Here is a 17,572-nt window from a genome sequence, read left to right on the forward strand (position 1 = left end):
CCATCTGCAGTAGGTAGCATGTATGTGCTTGATGCTCAGCAAGTACAATTTTTCAAGTGTGTGTGTGTGTGTGTGTATGCTTGTGCACATGTACTGGTAATGGGGCTTGAACTCATACCCTTACTTTCCTTTTTCACTCAAGACTGGCATTCTACCACTTAACCTGCACCTCTACTTCTGTATTTCTGGTGGTTCATTGGAGATTAGGGTCTCACAGATTTTTCTGCTCAGGCTGACTTCCAACCTTCATCCTCAGATCTCAGCCTCCTGAATAGTTAAGATTACAGGCGAGTGCCAGCAGTGTCTAGCTTACATTCTTTGCAATTTCCAAAATCTTTTGCACCTCCACTGTGCACCTCTGGAGCGTCAATGCATGCCCAAACTTGTCCTCCAGGGGCCTTTGATCAGCCTCCCCTACACCATAAGAAGGCCTCTTAGACCCTCAAGATGCAATTTGGAGTCCCTTGTGTGCGTTTTCCCTTCTCTAACATAGCCGCTCTTGGCCATTGTGCTAACTGTTGTTAGTTACTTACTTACTGGTCTCTAGTTCAGATGGAGAACCCCACAGGACTAAGACCTTGCCTGTATCTCCACCATGTATAAGAGAGTCCTTGTCATATCATAGGCTCTCAGTGGATGATGAAGACTCACACTGGCATAGTGGTTAAGGCTATCACATGCATGGATGGTAAGTTAGCAACATCACAGGCTGCACAATCCCCACCACACACAGCCCACTGCTTACCAATTCTTGCCAGGATCACACCTGAGAAGAGCAAAATGATGGAGATGTAAGACTCAGGCTGCTCAGGGTCCTGCTGTCCATTAAACAGAACGGTGCTGTTGGTCCAGTGGATGGAAGAACGGTCCGGAAGGATGGGTTGGTTCAGGTTTCTTTCAAAGGAGTACACATGTACCTGGTCCTCTTTTAGCAACTCGTGGTTTGAAGAAGAATTCTTGTTTAGTGGAAGTGAGAAGACAGCCATATCAAAAGGACTTCCAGGAGCAAAGACAGAAAACACACAGAGCGTTAGACATCCTACATGAAGCCAGCTGGAAATGATGCCTGTGGTGACAAGACCATAATGACCCCGGAGCCAGGTGAAGAGAATTGTGCCCAGCAGGCCAGATAAAGCAGAGAGAGCTGTGAGGATGCTAAGCAGAGACCCTCCGATCCCTTGGGTGTAGGCATAGCCAGTGGTGATGCAGTCAAAGCCCAGGACTGTCATGTAGAGGAATGCCAGGCCCAGGCCAGCCAGGAACACGCTCTGCCTGCAGTATGTCTCCCAGCCCTCACGGCATGTGCGGAGCAGCCTACGCATGGTTTGAAGGCAAAGGCGAAACCCACTGGCTGTGTTCCACTGTCCTTCAAGGTTAGATTTGTGGTCTTTCGGTTTGTCTAAAGATCCGGATTTGTGGATGAAACCGGCAGTAGTTTCCCAAAAGTCTGTTTCACCTACAATAAAATTGAATAGTAACCCCTTTATACAATTACTAATAATCACACACACACACACACACACACACACACAAATCAAACTGAGGCAAGCTTGAAGGCCACACCCTGCTATATCCTTCATCCTATCCTTGCCTCATCTGTTTCTGTATTGAGCAGTTCCTATACACACTCATGTCTTCCTGTCACCAAGTCTTTGTGTCAGTCTACCTAAAGAGTTCTGTGTAGGTCCTGGAATACAAGGGGTAGGCTGTGAAAGATCCCTGGTCACAACTGTCACAATGAGTGACATAGGTGCTAAGTAAACAGCCCAGCTTGCCAGGCCATTGATGAGACAATATTCTCTCCCTGCCCCTTCTCTGTGTTTGTGCTGGTCCTGAGGTTTGAGGTCAGGGTCCTGAGCTTTTTTTTGCTTGAGGCTAGTGCTCTACCATTTGAGCCATATCTCCACTTCCAGCTTTTGGGTGGTTAATTGCAGATAAAAGTCTCAGGGACTTTTTACTTAGGCTTTGAACTGAGATTCTCAGATCTCTGCCTCCTGAGTAGATTGGATTACAGATGGGATCCACCAGTGCCTGAACCTATTTCTGAGCTCCATCCCGCAGTCTCTCAGCAAGTCCCTTCATGCAAAAACTTCTGTGTCACTTCCCATTCCTCCACTAACTTTCTTGGGGTCTCATTCCAAATAGCTCATTCTCACCCAAAGTTTCAAGAGGAGTTTTTGAGACCACCCAAATGAAGACACAGTACCCCATCAAGAGAGCTGGCATGGGAAACTGAGGTTGGGCGGAGACCAGGGGAAAACTTGATATGTTTGAAATTTGGGAATGAGCCCCCAGAAGCAGTGAGAGGTACTTCTTTGAGCTATTATATAGAAGAAGCATATACTTCTATGGCGATGTGTGTGTGCGTGTGTGTGTGTGAATATCTCTCAGTCTCTTAGGTTATGTCAGACAATGACTATAAGACTGAAAATATATAACTATTGGTGAGAATGATTCCACATAAATGAAGCTAACATCAGCAAAAGTTGAAGCTGACAGGAATCTGAGGGAGGAGAATGTACACACAGCCAAATACATTACAGTCCGAGAATGAGGTAGTAGGGATAGATTTTCATTACAGGAATTAATTTTTTGCCTGGGCAAGTTGGGGAAAAATCTAGTAAAATAACAAAAGCAATAAAAAAAAAGCTAACATTGACAAGCATTACCACATGTCATAAGGCTTTGCATAGACCATCCTAGTTGGTTGTCACAATATCTTGATGAAAACAGTTTCATTGCTGTACTTTACAGACAGACAGAGAATCTAAATAAAGTAACCTTACAACGTCATGTAGGCAGTGCATGAGCAGCTAAGAAGGCAAGGGCTTAGGTATCCATCTATCAGCTAAATAGGTATATCTATTTATCTGCACTAATACCCACATGTTTCATTCATGCGGTTGGGTTTTGCTAGGCCTTAATGCAAAACAACCGGGGAGAAAAGAGAATTATTTGTAAAGGGAACTTGAGTCAGAAGCAACTCCTGCACTATGTTGGACCAGTAGAAGGGCAATGTTGTTGATGGTCAGTGATGGTTCCTACATCGTTGAGAACAAGGATTCTCAATCATCAAATTATCCTGACCAAAGAGTACCCACATTCCTTTTTCCTTAACACACTTGTCTTTCTGTGGCGTGTGTGTGTGTGTGTGTGTGTGTGTGTGTGTGTGTGTGTGTATGCATGTGTGCGTGTGTGGGCTTAAACTCAGGGCCTAGGTACTGTTCCATAGCTTTTTCCACTCAAGCCTAGAGCTCTGCCACTTGATCCACACCTCCACTTCTGGATTTTTGGTGGTTCATTGGAGATAAGAGTCTCATAGACTTTTCTGTAGGTTGGCTTCAAATCATGATCCTCAGACCTCAGCCTCCTGAGTAGCTAGAGTGACAGGCATGAGCCACCAACATCCAGCCTTCTCTTACTCTAGCATCTTTGATGAAGATGATTATGAAGGAAATAAGGAGTAATCTGCCCTCCAGGACCATAGGATAGTTGTATATGTTGTACATTACACAAGCCCTAGAGTGCTATTTACAATACAGTCTGTCTGAGTAGACTTAGGCAATGCACAATCTGTGTAATTATACAAAATAGCATTGCCTTCCCCATCAATAAGATCAGTCCTATGACCTGTACTACCAGTGGCATGGCCATTTATCATTTCTCATATATTATCTCATTGGCTTCTCATTTATCACTGTGTCTAGCACATTTCATACAACACGTTAAGCATGTAATTGGACACAAGCTCTGGAAAGCAAAAGGGAAATGCTTACAACAAGAATAAGGAACTGAACAAGAGGTCTCTCTGAATTTGCATTACCTTGGATGTTCACAGCTTCCTGTGGCCGTTCTAGAAAATGCCCCCCTGAGCGTTGCTGGGGTTTTACAGCCAATTGGGGAACTAGTTGATAAACCCTGGACAGAAATAGAAACTCCACAAGAAGTGAAAGCAAGTTCCATCCAAGAATGAAACCACAACCAATTACATAAGATGCCCACGTCATCACCTGTCCCACAGACAGGGGGGCAAATATACTGATGACCTGGTCCAGACGCCGGACGGCTGCATTCATCCCTGGAATGAGAGGAGGAAACATGGAGGCTCAATGGATGTACACATCCACAGGTGAATTTACACCACATATTGGCCAACTTTCCATTGCTACAGGGTAGAAGATATTGAGAGCCAGAAAGACTCTTTGGTTTAACTATAGATTAGGATTCAAACCTGAAAAACCAACTTTGAGATCAGCTCTGGTGGACTAGAACAACTGGCAGATTAGTAAACTGAGGAACAGAGAGACTAAGTTGCTTTGATTGATTCATTGATTGATTTATTGTGCTGGTACTGAGGATTGAACTCAGGGCCTGGGTACTGTCCCTGAGCATTTTTGCTCAAGGTTAGCACTCTACTATTTGAGTCAGTCCTTTGCTTCTGGCTTTTTGCTGATTAATTGGACAGAAGGATCTCAGACTTTTCTTCCCAGGCTGACTTTGAATCATAATCCTCAAATCTCATCTTCCTGAGTAGGTCAGATTACAGGTAAGAGCCACTAGTGCCTGGCTAGAGCTAATCATTCTAAGTCACATCTCATTGCACTTCGCTTACCTTAACAAGGACAATATTAATAGCCACTATTATGCCTAGTATAGAAATGGGGGTAGGGGACCAAGGGAAAAGGAAAGATGAGAATGAGTTGAATTCTTGCTCTGTGCCAGGTACCAAGTTCTAAGCCCTTTATGTAGATTCACTCATTTAGTCCTCATAGCTCAAAGAAATCAAGAGAATTTACTCTTAACAAGTCAGGAAGTTACAGTACACAGTGGCACATGCTCCAGGTCTCAGAGAAGGAAATTGGTAGAGCTGAGATTTAAACCCAGCAGTCTTACTCCAAAGCTTGTTTCCTTAAGTATTCCACCATCATTTAAGACTATTTACAAGTTCATTTTCTAAAAATGATAATGACCTGGAACTAGATTCTGTGCTTTACCTTAGATTTCTTTAAAATTAATTAGCAGAGGATAGGCAGCTTTTCTTTACCCAGAGAAAGAGGACATAAGAAGCACCATCACGAGCTCTCACTCTCATAATTGCTTTATTTTGGGTAGTGTTATTTAAGCCACAGAACAGCCACATCCGTAAAGTTTAAAAGGAAACATGATTATAAGGGGCTTCTACTCTCTGTGAGACATGCACTTTCATCGACTCCCTCTTAATAGCTTCCTTTATGTTGCCCATCAAAACTAGCACAGCACCAAGGGTACAAATACAGGGTAGGGTGAAATCGTCAGCTATAAGTGGGCAATTAGAAGATACTACAATGTGAGCCTCCTAAGTCTTGCAAATGGAAGACAAAGTAAAGATGGTGTTGTACTCTTCCATTGAACACCTTTCCTGGAAAATAATTCTACCACGGCTGTCTGTTATAACCAACAATCACTTTTTAAGGATAATTTTTGTTTGAAAGGTAAAGCTTTTCACTAGACAGAATTTTAACACCTTTAAATCATTTATTTTTTAGATTTTGACTTGCCAAGGAACTCTTGCCAATAAAAAGCTCCTCTCAGCCAGACATGGTGGTGCCTGCCTGTAATCCCAGCACTCAGGAGGATCAGACAGGAGGGCTATGAGTTGGAGGCCAGCCTGAGCTACATGATGAAATCCTGTCTCAAAAAGAAACAGAAAAGAAAACAGGTTGCTACCCTGACACACAGAATTATCTTTCAGTAATTAGCAGTGAGCCATTTCTTACTCATTTCCTCTGCAGAAATATTGTTAAACACTTAACAAATACCAGAAGCCATAAACTCCTTCCTTCCCCTAAGTGAGCTCCAGGGCGGGAAGGAGGGAGGTTGGTTTGTGTGTGTGTGTGTGTGTGTGTGTGTGTGTGTGTGTGTGTGTGTGTGTGTGTATGCGTGTGTGTGTACTACATGTGTTAGGTGTGCATACGTGTGCATGTTGTGATCTGTGAATAGCATATGTGTAGTATATATATATGTTTATGTGTAAAGTGTGTATATATCTGTGTGTCTCTGTGCTTGTATGTGCATATGTGTGGTATGTATGTGTATATATATTTGTATATGTGCATGGCATGTGTATATGTGAGTGTGGTGGGGGTATATATTCTGTGGGTTGTATACATGTGGCATGCATTTATGTACACATGAATATATGTGCATGTGTGTGGTCTATTTGTGAGTGTGTCTGGTATTGTGTGTGTATGGCATATACTTATGTGCAAGTGTGTGTTCACTTGCTCCATTCTTTGGAGTGTCGGGCCTGGAGAAGTTAGTAACTTGCCCCAGGTAAAAAGTAACATGCAGCTGTGAGATGCTTGGCTTGTTTAAGCTGAATTCAAACCCAGATCTGGTTGGCTCCAAATTCTATTTTCCAGACTATGATCCTGCCTCTTAGGAGGTAGCCACATTGTTCTGAGTGGCTCCTCAGCTAATCTGAGGATGGGCCAGGCTCACCAGCCAGCTGGCCTCGGTTGTCACCCGTGAGGCTCACAATCCAGTCCCTCTGAATGGTGATGGTCAGCGCCGTGCCAGCCAGATTTGCCATGGCAGCCAGGGTGATCACCGAAGCGTAGCACACTACCTACCGAAGGAGGGAAAGGAGAGTTTGGAGGCCTTTTCAGCCCACTGTGACACTTCGTTATTTATCTGCCAGCTTGAGCAGCATGTAAATGAACACAAAGACCCTTGAGAGAAAAGGCTCGAAGTAAGTCTGAAACTTAACATTCACTAAAGCTAAACATTTTCTTCCCCATATACCATTACACCAGATCCCTTGTTAATTCATACCCTGCAGACAGATTCTGCAAGTCTGTTCTGTTGCTTCCATGTCTGAGAGATTTGATTCACAAATTAGAAGTCGGAGGGTGGGGGTGGTGGAGGCATTGCTAGAAGATTAGCCAGATCCCATGCCAGGGAGCAGGTGGTGCAGAGATGATGGAGGTTTGATGTGTGTCTGACACTGGTGCTCATGGCACAGGAGGGGAGAGAGACACTCACAGTGAGCCAGCCACGCCAGATTTGTTCCATCTCCCTTTTGTAGGAGAAGACAAGCATCAGAACCACGCAGCAGGCCGTGACAGAGGCATTCTGAATGAAGAGCGAGGCGTGAGCAACTGCAAACAGAAACACCCAAGATTTGCTCTTGGTTTTAGGAGGCAGGACACAGCTACATGGGTATCTAATAAGAGCCACTTCAGTTGACCAGATCCCAGTGGTGACCCTGGCTGGTTCTTCATCAGCAATCACAGGCTTAGGTTGAAAAGCCTTTGCAATCAAATTAAAAAAAAAAAACAAAACAAAACAAAAAAGCCAGCTTTGTAAGTGAATTAAAACGTACTTGGAAAGCTGGGCACCTAGTGGCTCACACCTGTAATTTTAGCTACTCAGGAAGCTGAGATCTGAGGATGCAGTTTGAAGCCAGCCCAAGGAGGAAAGTTTATGAGATTTTATCTCTCATTAAGCAGCATAAAAAAAGCCAGAAATGGAACTGTGGCTCACATGGTAGAGCACCAGCCTTGAGCAAAAAAGCCAAGGGACAAAGGGACAGAGCCCAGGGTTCAAGCCCCAGTACTGCTACCAAAAAAAAAAAAAGAGCCTTTTCAGAGAAAGATGATATGAGAAACCAGATTCAAGCAAAATTAGAGAACTTGAAATCTTCTACTGCTTGTGATCCTTCTGGATGTAGTTTGTGCTACAGTTATCAATTGGGCCTAAAGGGTAACATTCCAGATTTTAAATAAATTGGGCTTTTCCATGGTGAGGTTCCAACTAATGCCTTTTCTAGATCCTGAGTAATGTAAAAACAAAAAAAAAAAATACCATGATAACTAGTAATCAAATGAATAGACCAGGACTGAGGCATGGCTCATGTAAGAGAACTGCTTGCTTAGCAAAATGTGAGGCCCTGAGTTCAAATCCCATTATCATTCCCAAAAGAGAGAAGATATGACCAAAAGTGAAAAGAAAACAATTTGAGCAAATAAGTATCAATTCTAGTTCAGATATGCCATCTGGTACAAAAGACATGATTTACACACAGAAAGTCTGAAATTAAAATAACTCAGACATTATACATAAGTAATATAAGAACATTTACAAGAAAGCATGTTGTGCCAGGTGTAATAGTGCACTCCTAGAAGTTCAGTATTGGAAAGGCTGAAGCAGGAGGAACATGAATTCAAGGCCAGTTTGGGCTTCATAGTGAGACTATGTCGCAAAGATATACATGCATACATACATACAAATATACAGACAGACGTACACATATACACACACAAATGTTTTTCAGTAATGTAATATTTAAAATGTTCACTCGGTAGTAATCTAAACAACAGTAATACTTCTTAAAGGCGAGAGGGGTAGCTCAGTGGTAAAATACCTGCTTAGTATATGTGAGGCTCTGGATTTGATTCCTAATAGCACAAAAAATAAATAGGTAAGATTTAAAAAACACATTAAAATACTTTAAATGTGGCTAGGAGTATAGGTTAGCAAGCACAAGGGCCTGGATCAACCCTAGTACCAAACATACACTTATTATATAGCACTGTAGTATAAATATGTCACAGAGTTATATAATTCCTTCTATGGCATTTTTTGCATAGAATTTTAAAGTTATGCCTACTGCAGTTTAGCTCAGCTCTATTATTTTGTTTCACTAAATAAAACAAATCTCCACAGCTAGTGAGGTCAGAATGTACCACATAATTACATGTGTCAGGAAGAAGAATATTACCTTTATTTCTCGGCTTCCTGTCAATCCAGTCACCAATTAAGACCCCAAATATTAACACAGATCCAGCCACCACTAAGCCGAACACTGCCGTTAGAAGGAGGTTTTGTCCGTACAGTTCTATCAGGAACACAGACATAGCAAAGTGCCACATTCGGTCTCCCTGCAGGCAGCAGAAGCAAAGCACACGGTCATCACCAAATAAACTAGGCGGAAGCAAGTTAAAATCCAGAACCATGCATTTGTTCCAAAGAACTCAAAACAAAGAAGGTAAAAACTATTCCTTTATGCAGTACAATTATAATTTACCATTATGCAAAATACATATAACTTGAAAAAGCCCTATTTTTAACAAATGTTTTTAAAAATCTTAAATGCGCCAAAGAGTCAACCAGCTAATGAGAAAAACACCAAACAAACAAATATGTAGGAGAATAAAAGTAGAGAAGGTTTTCTGGAGAATAATCTGCTGATGAGAAGTAAAAACTCTGAAGTAGGCCTGCAGTTCTATGGACCACAGACAAAACAAGCCCATTCTACCCTTAGAGTAAAGAGGGGTACTAGAAGAAAACCTGCCTTCCTAGTCATGATACTTCATCTTCAGGGTCCAGGAAATCCAAGCCTTGAACTAGGATTAATTCTTGAGTTGAACAACATTATCATTTCCACCAGCAATTGAAGTTTTGTTTTTGTTTTTTCTTTGTTTGGTGCTGGTACTAGGGCTTGAACTCAGGGCCAGGGTGATATCTCTTAGCATTTACTCAAAGCTGGTGCTCTACCACTTGAACCACAGCTCCATTTCTGTCTTGTTGCCAGGTTAATTGGAGATCAGAGTTTCAGGGATTTCCTGCCAGGTTGGCTTCAAGCTGCAATCCTCAGATCTCAGTCTCTTGAGCACCTAGGATTATAGGCGTGAGCAGCAGTGCCCAGTAACGATTGCAGTTTCAATCACAGGCAAATGACTGGCACCTTCTATACATCTGAGGGGCCATTCACTAAAGGGAGAAGATGTTATTTTTGGCCTCAAAGTCCTCCAGCAATAATTCTAAAAAGTGAGACCTAATCAAAGATACCCACTCACATAAGGAAATGGAGCACCAGAAGTAAAATCCAACTAAATAACAGCCAACAGAGATTGGCCTATTGAGAGCTCTAGTATCTGAATTATCGACCTGAACTATAAAATCTTAATGCTTACTTATTCTATCTAAGGACATAAATGCCAACTCTGGAAATCTGATCAGGGAATTGGAAAGTACAGAGTGACATGGCCAATTTCCAAGAAATAGATACAAATTTTAGGACTAATATATATACGTATGTATGTGTATATATATGTCCCAGAATATATATATAATATATATATATAAATATATGTATCAATCACAATAAAAACTTAAAACTAAAACCTCAGTATATAGAAGCTGGGTATACTGGTACATGCGTTAATCCCAGCATTCAGGAAGCTGAGGCAGGAGGACCGTGACTTCTGTACCAGATTGAGCTGTGCAGTGAGCTCTTGTTTCCAAAAAGAGTGTAGGGGTAAACATTGAACAGCAAATGAAACCCAAAAGGATAGAAGAAAGGTGGTAATAAAGGTAAGAGCAGAGGACTGAGGGTATAGCTCAGTGGTAGGGCGCTTGTCTAAAATCTAAGCAAGGGCCTGGGTTTGATCTCCAGTACCATACACATTCAAAAAAGGTCAGGCTATCCAGAAAATGGAAATATGGGTTTTGGTGGTGCTAGTGGTACTGCTGGTGGTGTTTGTTTTTGCTTTTGGTTTTTGTTCTTTAGTTGGGGCAAAGGGGAAGGCACAGGAAGGGAAGGGTGAACAAATGCGATCATGCTATTCAGTATACACTAGGTGAAGAATGAACTATGTAACTTGTGTGCATGGATGGGAGGGGGAAACCAGTACAAAGTGAAGGAAGGGGTGATATTGCCCCCAAAAGAAATGTACGTATTACCTGACTTATGAGATGGTAGCCCCTCTGTACTACACCTTAATAATAATAATAGAATTATATTTTTAAAGGTAAGAGCAAAAATTGTAACTAGAAATTGAACTAGAAAAATAAAGATAATACAAAAAAGACTCAATAAAGTAAGAAAAAATAACACCTGATTGTTCAGAAAGATGACTTAAACCAGCTGTGCAATGAAATACTATACAGTAATGAGAAGTAGCAAACCAAGGATACTTACAACAACATGGGTATCCCATGCTGAGCAAAAGACAAAAGGCAAAAATAGAATATAGTCAGATTTCCTGGATATAAAGTTCAAAGACTAAACTTCATCAGTAAAGGATGTCTACAACAGTAGTAAAACAAAAACAATTTTAAAAAACACAAAAAGAAGAAAATCAAGGAAGCCAATGCTATAAAATGAGGCCCAGCCAGGTGCCTGTGGCTCACGCCTGTAATCCTAGCTATTCAGGAGGCTGAGATCTGAGGATCGCAGTTTAAAGACAGTCCGGGCACGAAAAAGTCTGTGAGACTTTTATCTCCAGTAAAAACCACCAGAAAACAGGAAATGGCACTGTGGCTCAAGTGGTAGAGAGCTAGCCTTGAGCTGAAGAGCTAAGGGACAGTGCCCAGGCCAAGAGTTCAAGCCCCATGACCAACCAAAAAAGAAAAAAAATGAGGTAAAAAAATGAGGTCCAGCTGGGCATTGTGGCTCATGCCTGTAATCCTAGCTACTCAGGAGGCTGAGAGCTGAGGATCACAGTTCAAAGCCAGCCTGGGCAGAAAAGTTTCTGTGAGACTTTTATCTCCAATTAACCACTCAAAACCCACAAATGACACTGTGGCTCAAGTGGTAGAGTGCCAGCCTTGATCACAAAGAGGCTCAGGGACATTACCTAGGCCCTGACCCCAAACTGACCCCCCCCCAAAAAAAATAAGGCCCATGGTTACTTTTTCTGGCTGAGGAAGGCGATGGGGTGTCCTGGAGGTTGGCTATGGCCTAGCTCTTTGCTGGGGTGGTTCCTTGGTATCCACTTTAAAAGTAGGTATCACAATCAGCCTTCCTATGTGCTTTATGCATTTTTCTGTCTGCTCTATAAGCAGAAACATACACACATTTTGCATCTACCATTCTGAGAAATTCTCATATCCTTAATATTACAATTTTCTTGACCATCTAAAACTATAAATTGCATTTTCTTCATCTTACCCAGATCGATAAGGCACAGCTTACATAAATCAAAAATCTTGGACTCATGAGGTAGGTCAAAGTTGCTCCTAAAACACATATCCAAATCACAGGTGTTATTATTCTAAAACATTATCTGTATATAAGTTTATTATTTAAAGCAAAATTTTCCCAGTAACGCAGAGAAAATTAAATGCTGTTTCACATACCTTTGCATTTGGAAAATAGCCCCATGCTAAATACAAATACAGGTGACAGAAAAGGATAGTTTGTCCAACCAATTAGAGGTTCCTCAGGACTTTTATTTTGTTTCTCTTTGACTTAAAATGGTCTTTACTCAATGCTATTGAGTGACTCTTGGGGGAAATAAGCAACCATCTTTTCTCAAGGGTAGCCAATGGAGAGGTAAGCAAGCCATGATATTGTAATGCATGATCCCAAGGGAAGCAGCCTGGAATGCAAAGGAGGACTATAGAAGTGTCCATTGGCCCAGTGTGGGTAGGACAAGGCCTAGAGGTGGAAGTCAGCCCTGAGCACAATGAGATGGACACAGGGAGGAGCTGAGCTGGTAATGAAGACTGTGGTAAATAAAGCTCTCTAGGTTCGGAAAGAAGAGAAAGAATAACTGCTAACAAGAAACCCAGAGGTTAGGGGTATGAAGTCAAAAGGTGGAGAAAGGTAGCAAGTCCAAAGGGAGCCTCCCGGTGGCCAGAAGGAATGGAAGAGGGAGAGCCTCAAACCCAGTGTCTTATGACTTCCAGATGCTCAGACAAGAAAATGCTGGACTCTTCTCTCTTTCATACCTATACTTGAATCAGTCATGGTGTTGCCCAAATCTTCAAAAAACAAAATTTGAAAAAATAAGGGAAATGAGGAGACAGGAATCTTCAAACTGGGTGGCAGTGGTTCATACCTATGATCTGAGGATCACAATTCAAAGCCAGCCTAGGTAGGAAAGTCTGTGAGACTCCTGTCTTCACTAAACTACCAAAAAGCTAGAAGTGGAGCTGTGGCTCAAGTGGTAGAGTGCTGGCCTTGAGCAAAAAGAAGGTCAGGGACAATGCTGAGGTCCTGAGTTCAAGCTCCATTACTACATTACTAGTACACCTTCTCTCTCTCTCTCTCTCTCTCTCCTCTCTCTGTGTCTCTCTCTCTGCTACCTCCACTACTACTTGTCCCTCTCTCCCCCCACTTTGACCTCAGCCCACCTGCAGTCTATCTTTATCATAGCAGCCTGAATGACACCATTAAAAACCTGTATCGGGCTATGCAACTCTGTTCAAAACCTCTCACAGGTCTCATCTCATCCAGGAAAAATCCAGTCCTTCCAGGATCTGTTCCTTCTGCTTATTGTTCTTACCCCATCCTTTGCTGCACAGATTGTGCGTCCACACTCTTGCCTCACCCTCACTCCTGAAAGCACACAGCTCAAACCCATCAGCCCCACCTACTCAGTCAGGTCTTTACTTAAAGAGTTGTCATTTAAATGCGATCTTCCCTGACAACTCAGCTGAAAACTTGTATATTGGAGCTGGACATGGTGGTGTTACCTGTACGTAGTCCCAGCTACTCAGGAGGCTGAGATAGCAGGATCATTGAAGACCAGCTAAGGCAACCATAAGAACCTTTCTCAAAAAAAAAAACCCAAATGAATAAAAATCATGTATCTCTACCCACTACCAACTAAATAATGGAACTTTCTGCAATGGTGGGAATTCAGCCTTGGGGCTGAACAGAATAGCCACTGCCTGGCCACTGAGGACAGGAACTGTCATTGGAGTGACTGAGAAACTACATTTTTAATTAAATCCCAATGTAGCCATACAAGGTCAGCATCTATATTAGCTCCTTTTATTGACTTCTTCCTTCCCATTTGTTAACTAAAAACTATGTGATTTCTTTATAATTCACTCTGTATCTTGCTTACACTTTGCTCTTGTTGCTAGGAAGTAAACTCCATGAGGAGGAAGAAAGCCTTTGTTTTGTTTCCTCCCATACTCCCAGCATGCAGGACCATCCTGGTTCATGATATATACTTGAAAAATGTTTGTTAGGTGAGTGCAAAGAGATCAGTAGAAGAACCTACAACTTCTACTCAAACACTGGTCCAGGTTTGCTCTGTGAATTTGCTCTAAACCTTGTTTCCTTATCCAGATGCTCTACAATTCTCTGGCCCTTTTCATTGGCTTGTCCCTCCTTTCAGACATGGTTAGCTAGTTTCCCAGTCGTGTGTCTGTCCCTTCACCTCAACACACGACTCTACTGTAGAAGTTAGCTCATCAGTGACTCTTGAAAGCAGCCTTGGCTCTAGCTGCATCTCTTTTTAGTTTATCAGATGCAACAAACGGCCAAGAGACAGAGTAGATCAGGCTTTTTCTGGGCTCAGCATCTAGAGAACAACAGGACACTTCAGAGCAGCACTCTCCAGTCAACCATCGTAATGAGGTAGACCTTAACCACGAAGCTCACATACTAAACACCATCAGACAAGTGGACTGGAAATGAGAGGCTTCTGGATGCTCAAGGACCTTTTGAATGTAGTCATTCCTTTTTATTCCTTTCCAGAATACACAACTGTGTTCGCTCCCTCTCCCTCACATCTTTTATAAAAGAAAGTTACTCACCTATGTGTGTGTGTGTGTGTGTGTGTGTGTTGCTGCTGCTGCTGGGGCTTAAAATCAGGCCCTGGCCTTCTCAGTTAGCTTTTTCCACTCAAGGCTACTGCTCTACCACTTGAGCCACAGCTCCGCTTCTGTTTTTTAGATGGTTAATTGGAGAAAAGAGTCTCACAACCATTCCCTCCCCAGCTGGCTTCAAACCACATTCCTCAGATCTCAGCCTTCTGAGTAGCTAGGATTATAGGAGTGAGCCACTATGCCCCATTACACTTCTGACACTTCTGGCATTTTGGTGGTTAATTAGAGAGAAGAATTCCATGAACCTTTCTGCCCAGATTGGCTTTGAACCTCAATCCTCAGATCTCCAACTCCTAAGTAACTAAGATTACTGGCATAAACCAGCAGTGCCTGACTAGTGGGGACTGGAGGGAATTATAGAAAAAGTCTAGATATGACTGTTGTCAAATTAATAAGAACAATCCATTTTAAGAACTGGGATGTCTAGAGTTTCCTGTAGTGGGATCACACAGGCAGGGGAGAAAGAAATCAGAGACGTTATTGAAGCCTTTCAGTTTTCTTTCTTTATTAAGTCTGATGACTCAGACTTAATTTAGGGCTTTTTGTAACAACCAGGCCTATCCCACTAGCATAAATGAGGGAACTTGTACTTATTTTAGTACCCTGCACTTAGAGGACACTTAACAAACTGTAGTTAACAATACAAAGAGCAGTCGTATATATTTCATTCTGCTGCATGGAGGCCATTATATTGAGAACAATCTTAAAAGTACATTGAAAGTGAAGTGAGCAGTAGTTTTCATGGACAGTAAAATTTTCCATTTCATTAGGCTAAAGAGGTTCTGCACACAAAGACAAGAAAGCTAAAGCCTCCTTTTGTGTCCCATCTATCTTCTGAAACATCAACATGATTTAGTCAGGACTTCTGTTATCTAGAGAGACAGAACTAATTCCTTTCTAGAGGAAAATACCATCTGGTTAGCAAAGGGCAATGTGGTCATTTCCTCTTTTTCCTCCTTAACAAGAAGTCGATTTGGGAATCAGTAACAATGCACCTCCTACCAGTAGATGAATCGCAATGCACATCAATCTTTTCAATGGTTCAATTTTCAGACTCCCCTGGAGCTAGGATTTGCACTGGACTGTTCCAGCCACTGAGGAGGAATGAGCAGAAGATTCCTGTGGGCTTCTGGGAATGATTTTGTTTTCTGATAGAAGAGGTAAAGGCAAGAAGAGAGCTTGCTTTGCTCTTCCTTACCACATCCTGCCTTTGAACGTGGATGTGCTGCCTCAATGCCTGGAGCTGCAGCAGCTGTCTTGTCATCACAGCCTGAACAAGACCGAAGCCAGCCTGCTGAGCAGGCGGGGCTGATGGCAGAATTAGCTGGGGTCTGGTTTCATCCGAGTCGCTAAACCAACTCTAATGAGGACTACTGAAATTCTCATTGAGTAAAGAACTGATGTTCTTAAGGTTTAATCCCTGGCCAGCTGAGTTTTATTTGCAGCTGGTAGCATTTGCAAGCTGACACATAAAATCTCTACTTACTGGCTCAAAGACTGCCATATACTCAGTATCTAAATCAAACTAGTTCCAATAGTTACCATATTTGCTTTATCACTGAGTTTATATTGTGTTTCCAATGTATATGGAGAACGAATTTTAGGTCTCATGACACACATCTCCACACATACTGCCTAAAAATAAGAACATCTCCCTCCATCATTACAGTGCTATTATCTTTCCCTAAAATACTAATAACTCCTTTATATCAACTGAGAGTTGGTCCATATTCAGATTTCCCTTTTATCCACAAAGTGTGGTTTTGTAGTTGCAGGGTCTTGCCATTAAAATGTCACAAGGGGAGACCAGAGATGGGGCTTAGCAGTAGAACCTCTGCCTAGTAAGTGTGAGGCTCCGAGTTCAAACCCAGCAGTGCCCTATCCCCCAATAAAATATGACAAGGGGGACTTCAAATTTCATATCCTCTCCTTCCCTCCCTCTCTTTCTCCCTCTCCCCTTTTCTCTGTCACTCCCCACTTCCCTCCAACCCCCACCCTCTGCTGGTACTAGGGCTTGGGACTCAGAGCCTGAGTACTATCCCTTGGGTTTTTTTTGTTTTTTGTTTTGGTTTTGGTTTTCTTTTTGGTCAAGGCTTGTGCTCTACCACTTGAGCCACAGTTCCACTTTCAGCTTTCTGCTGGTTAATTGGAGATAAGAATTTGTTGGGCTTTCCTGCCTGGGCTGACTTTGATCTTCAGACTTTAGCTTCCTGAGTAGCTAGGATTACCGGGAAAAGCCAGAGCCCCTGGGGTGATTTGAGAGAAATCATCCAAGTCCCCTGCTCCCATCTTTCCCATTAGGAAAGTTAGTTGAGATGGAGCTCCCATGAGAGACAGTGAGGGAAAAGACCTTGAACCTTCTTTGTGGCAGAAAACATGGTCTGTGTGGGGTAGGTGTCTTGTTTAGGGACTCTAATTTGATTGTTCCTCCCTAATGACCTTATACATCACAAACCAAAATTTGTACGTAACACTGGGAATTCATCAGTAGTTGTGGTACTTACACTAGTTGTATATATGAAATAGTCAACACTGTGTATAATGAAGAAAAATTAGGATATGCCCAAATTCTGGAAGAAAAGAAATAGGAAAATAAAGCCAATTGCCTGTAACACTTAAATGAATTAAAAAAAAAATCAGTTGAGATTTTTTTTTCTAGAACACTGTTACATAAAAGGAGAAATGTTGATTAATTATCTTTTGCTTTTTTTTCTAGCCTTCCATTTTAATTAATTCTGTTTTAGTTAATTAAAGCCACTGTACTCAGAGGAGCTATGTACTTTCATGGTGCTGTGAATACAGCCGGTTGTCCCCACAGGTAGGAGACCCATTCCCAAGGAGAGCTCAGCAATGCAGACCATCCAGAGACTTACCTAAAGGACTCATCTGGCTCTTCACATCTCTGGTACCCGTAGTTTTAGTCTGCTTCTCCCCATTTCCAGAATTTTCAATGTCACTCAAG

At 42.1% G+C, this 17,572-nt stretch overlaps 1 protein-coding gene across 1 annotated transcript; it reads right to left on the reverse strand.

The window, feature by feature from the left end:
• Nucleotides 1–647: 647 nt before the first annotated feature.
• Nucleotides 648–9,019, reverse strand: LOC122112103 (solute carrier family 40 member 1-like). Its single transcript, XM_042684957.1, has 5 exons — nt 8,762–9,019; nt 7,024–7,139; nt 6,481–6,607; nt 3,824–4,078; nt 648–1,456 (listed from the first exon to the last, which is right to left on the reverse strand). The coding sequence occupies exons 1-5, from the start codon at nt 8,994–8,996 to the stop codon at nt 648–650; spliced, it is 1,542 nt and encodes a 513-aa protein (XP_042540891.1). The 5' UTR covers nt 8,997–9,019.
• Between the last annotated feature and the right edge of the window lie 8,553 nt (nt 9,020–17,572).

Source organism: Dipodomys spectabilis, unplaced genomic scaffold, assembly GCF_019054845.1.
Source record: "Dipodomys spectabilis isolate Male_0828 unplaced genomic scaffold, ASM1905484v1 ptg000092l, whole genome shotgun sequence".
NCBI classification, from domain to species: domain Eukaryota; kingdom Metazoa; phylum Chordata; class Mammalia; order Rodentia; family Heteromyidae; genus Dipodomys; species Dipodomys spectabilis.

What these genes read in the sequence shown, in the direction of transcription:
- LOC122112103 (XM_042684957.1), bottom strand. Translation starts at nt 8,996, where the DNA reads ATGGTTCTGGATTTTAACTTGCTTCCGCCTAGTTTATTTGGTGATGAC. An exon ending in CAACCGAGGCCAGCTGGCTG is followed by an intron (nt 4,079 to 6,480) that starts GTGAGCCTGGCC and finishes CTCTCATTCCAG; the next exon opens with GGATGAATGCAGCCGTCCGG. An exon ending in GGAAGCTGTGAACATCCAAG is followed by an intron (nt 1,457 to 3,823) that starts GTAATGCAAATT and finishes ATTTTATTGTAG; the next exon opens with GTGAAACAGACTTTTGGGAA.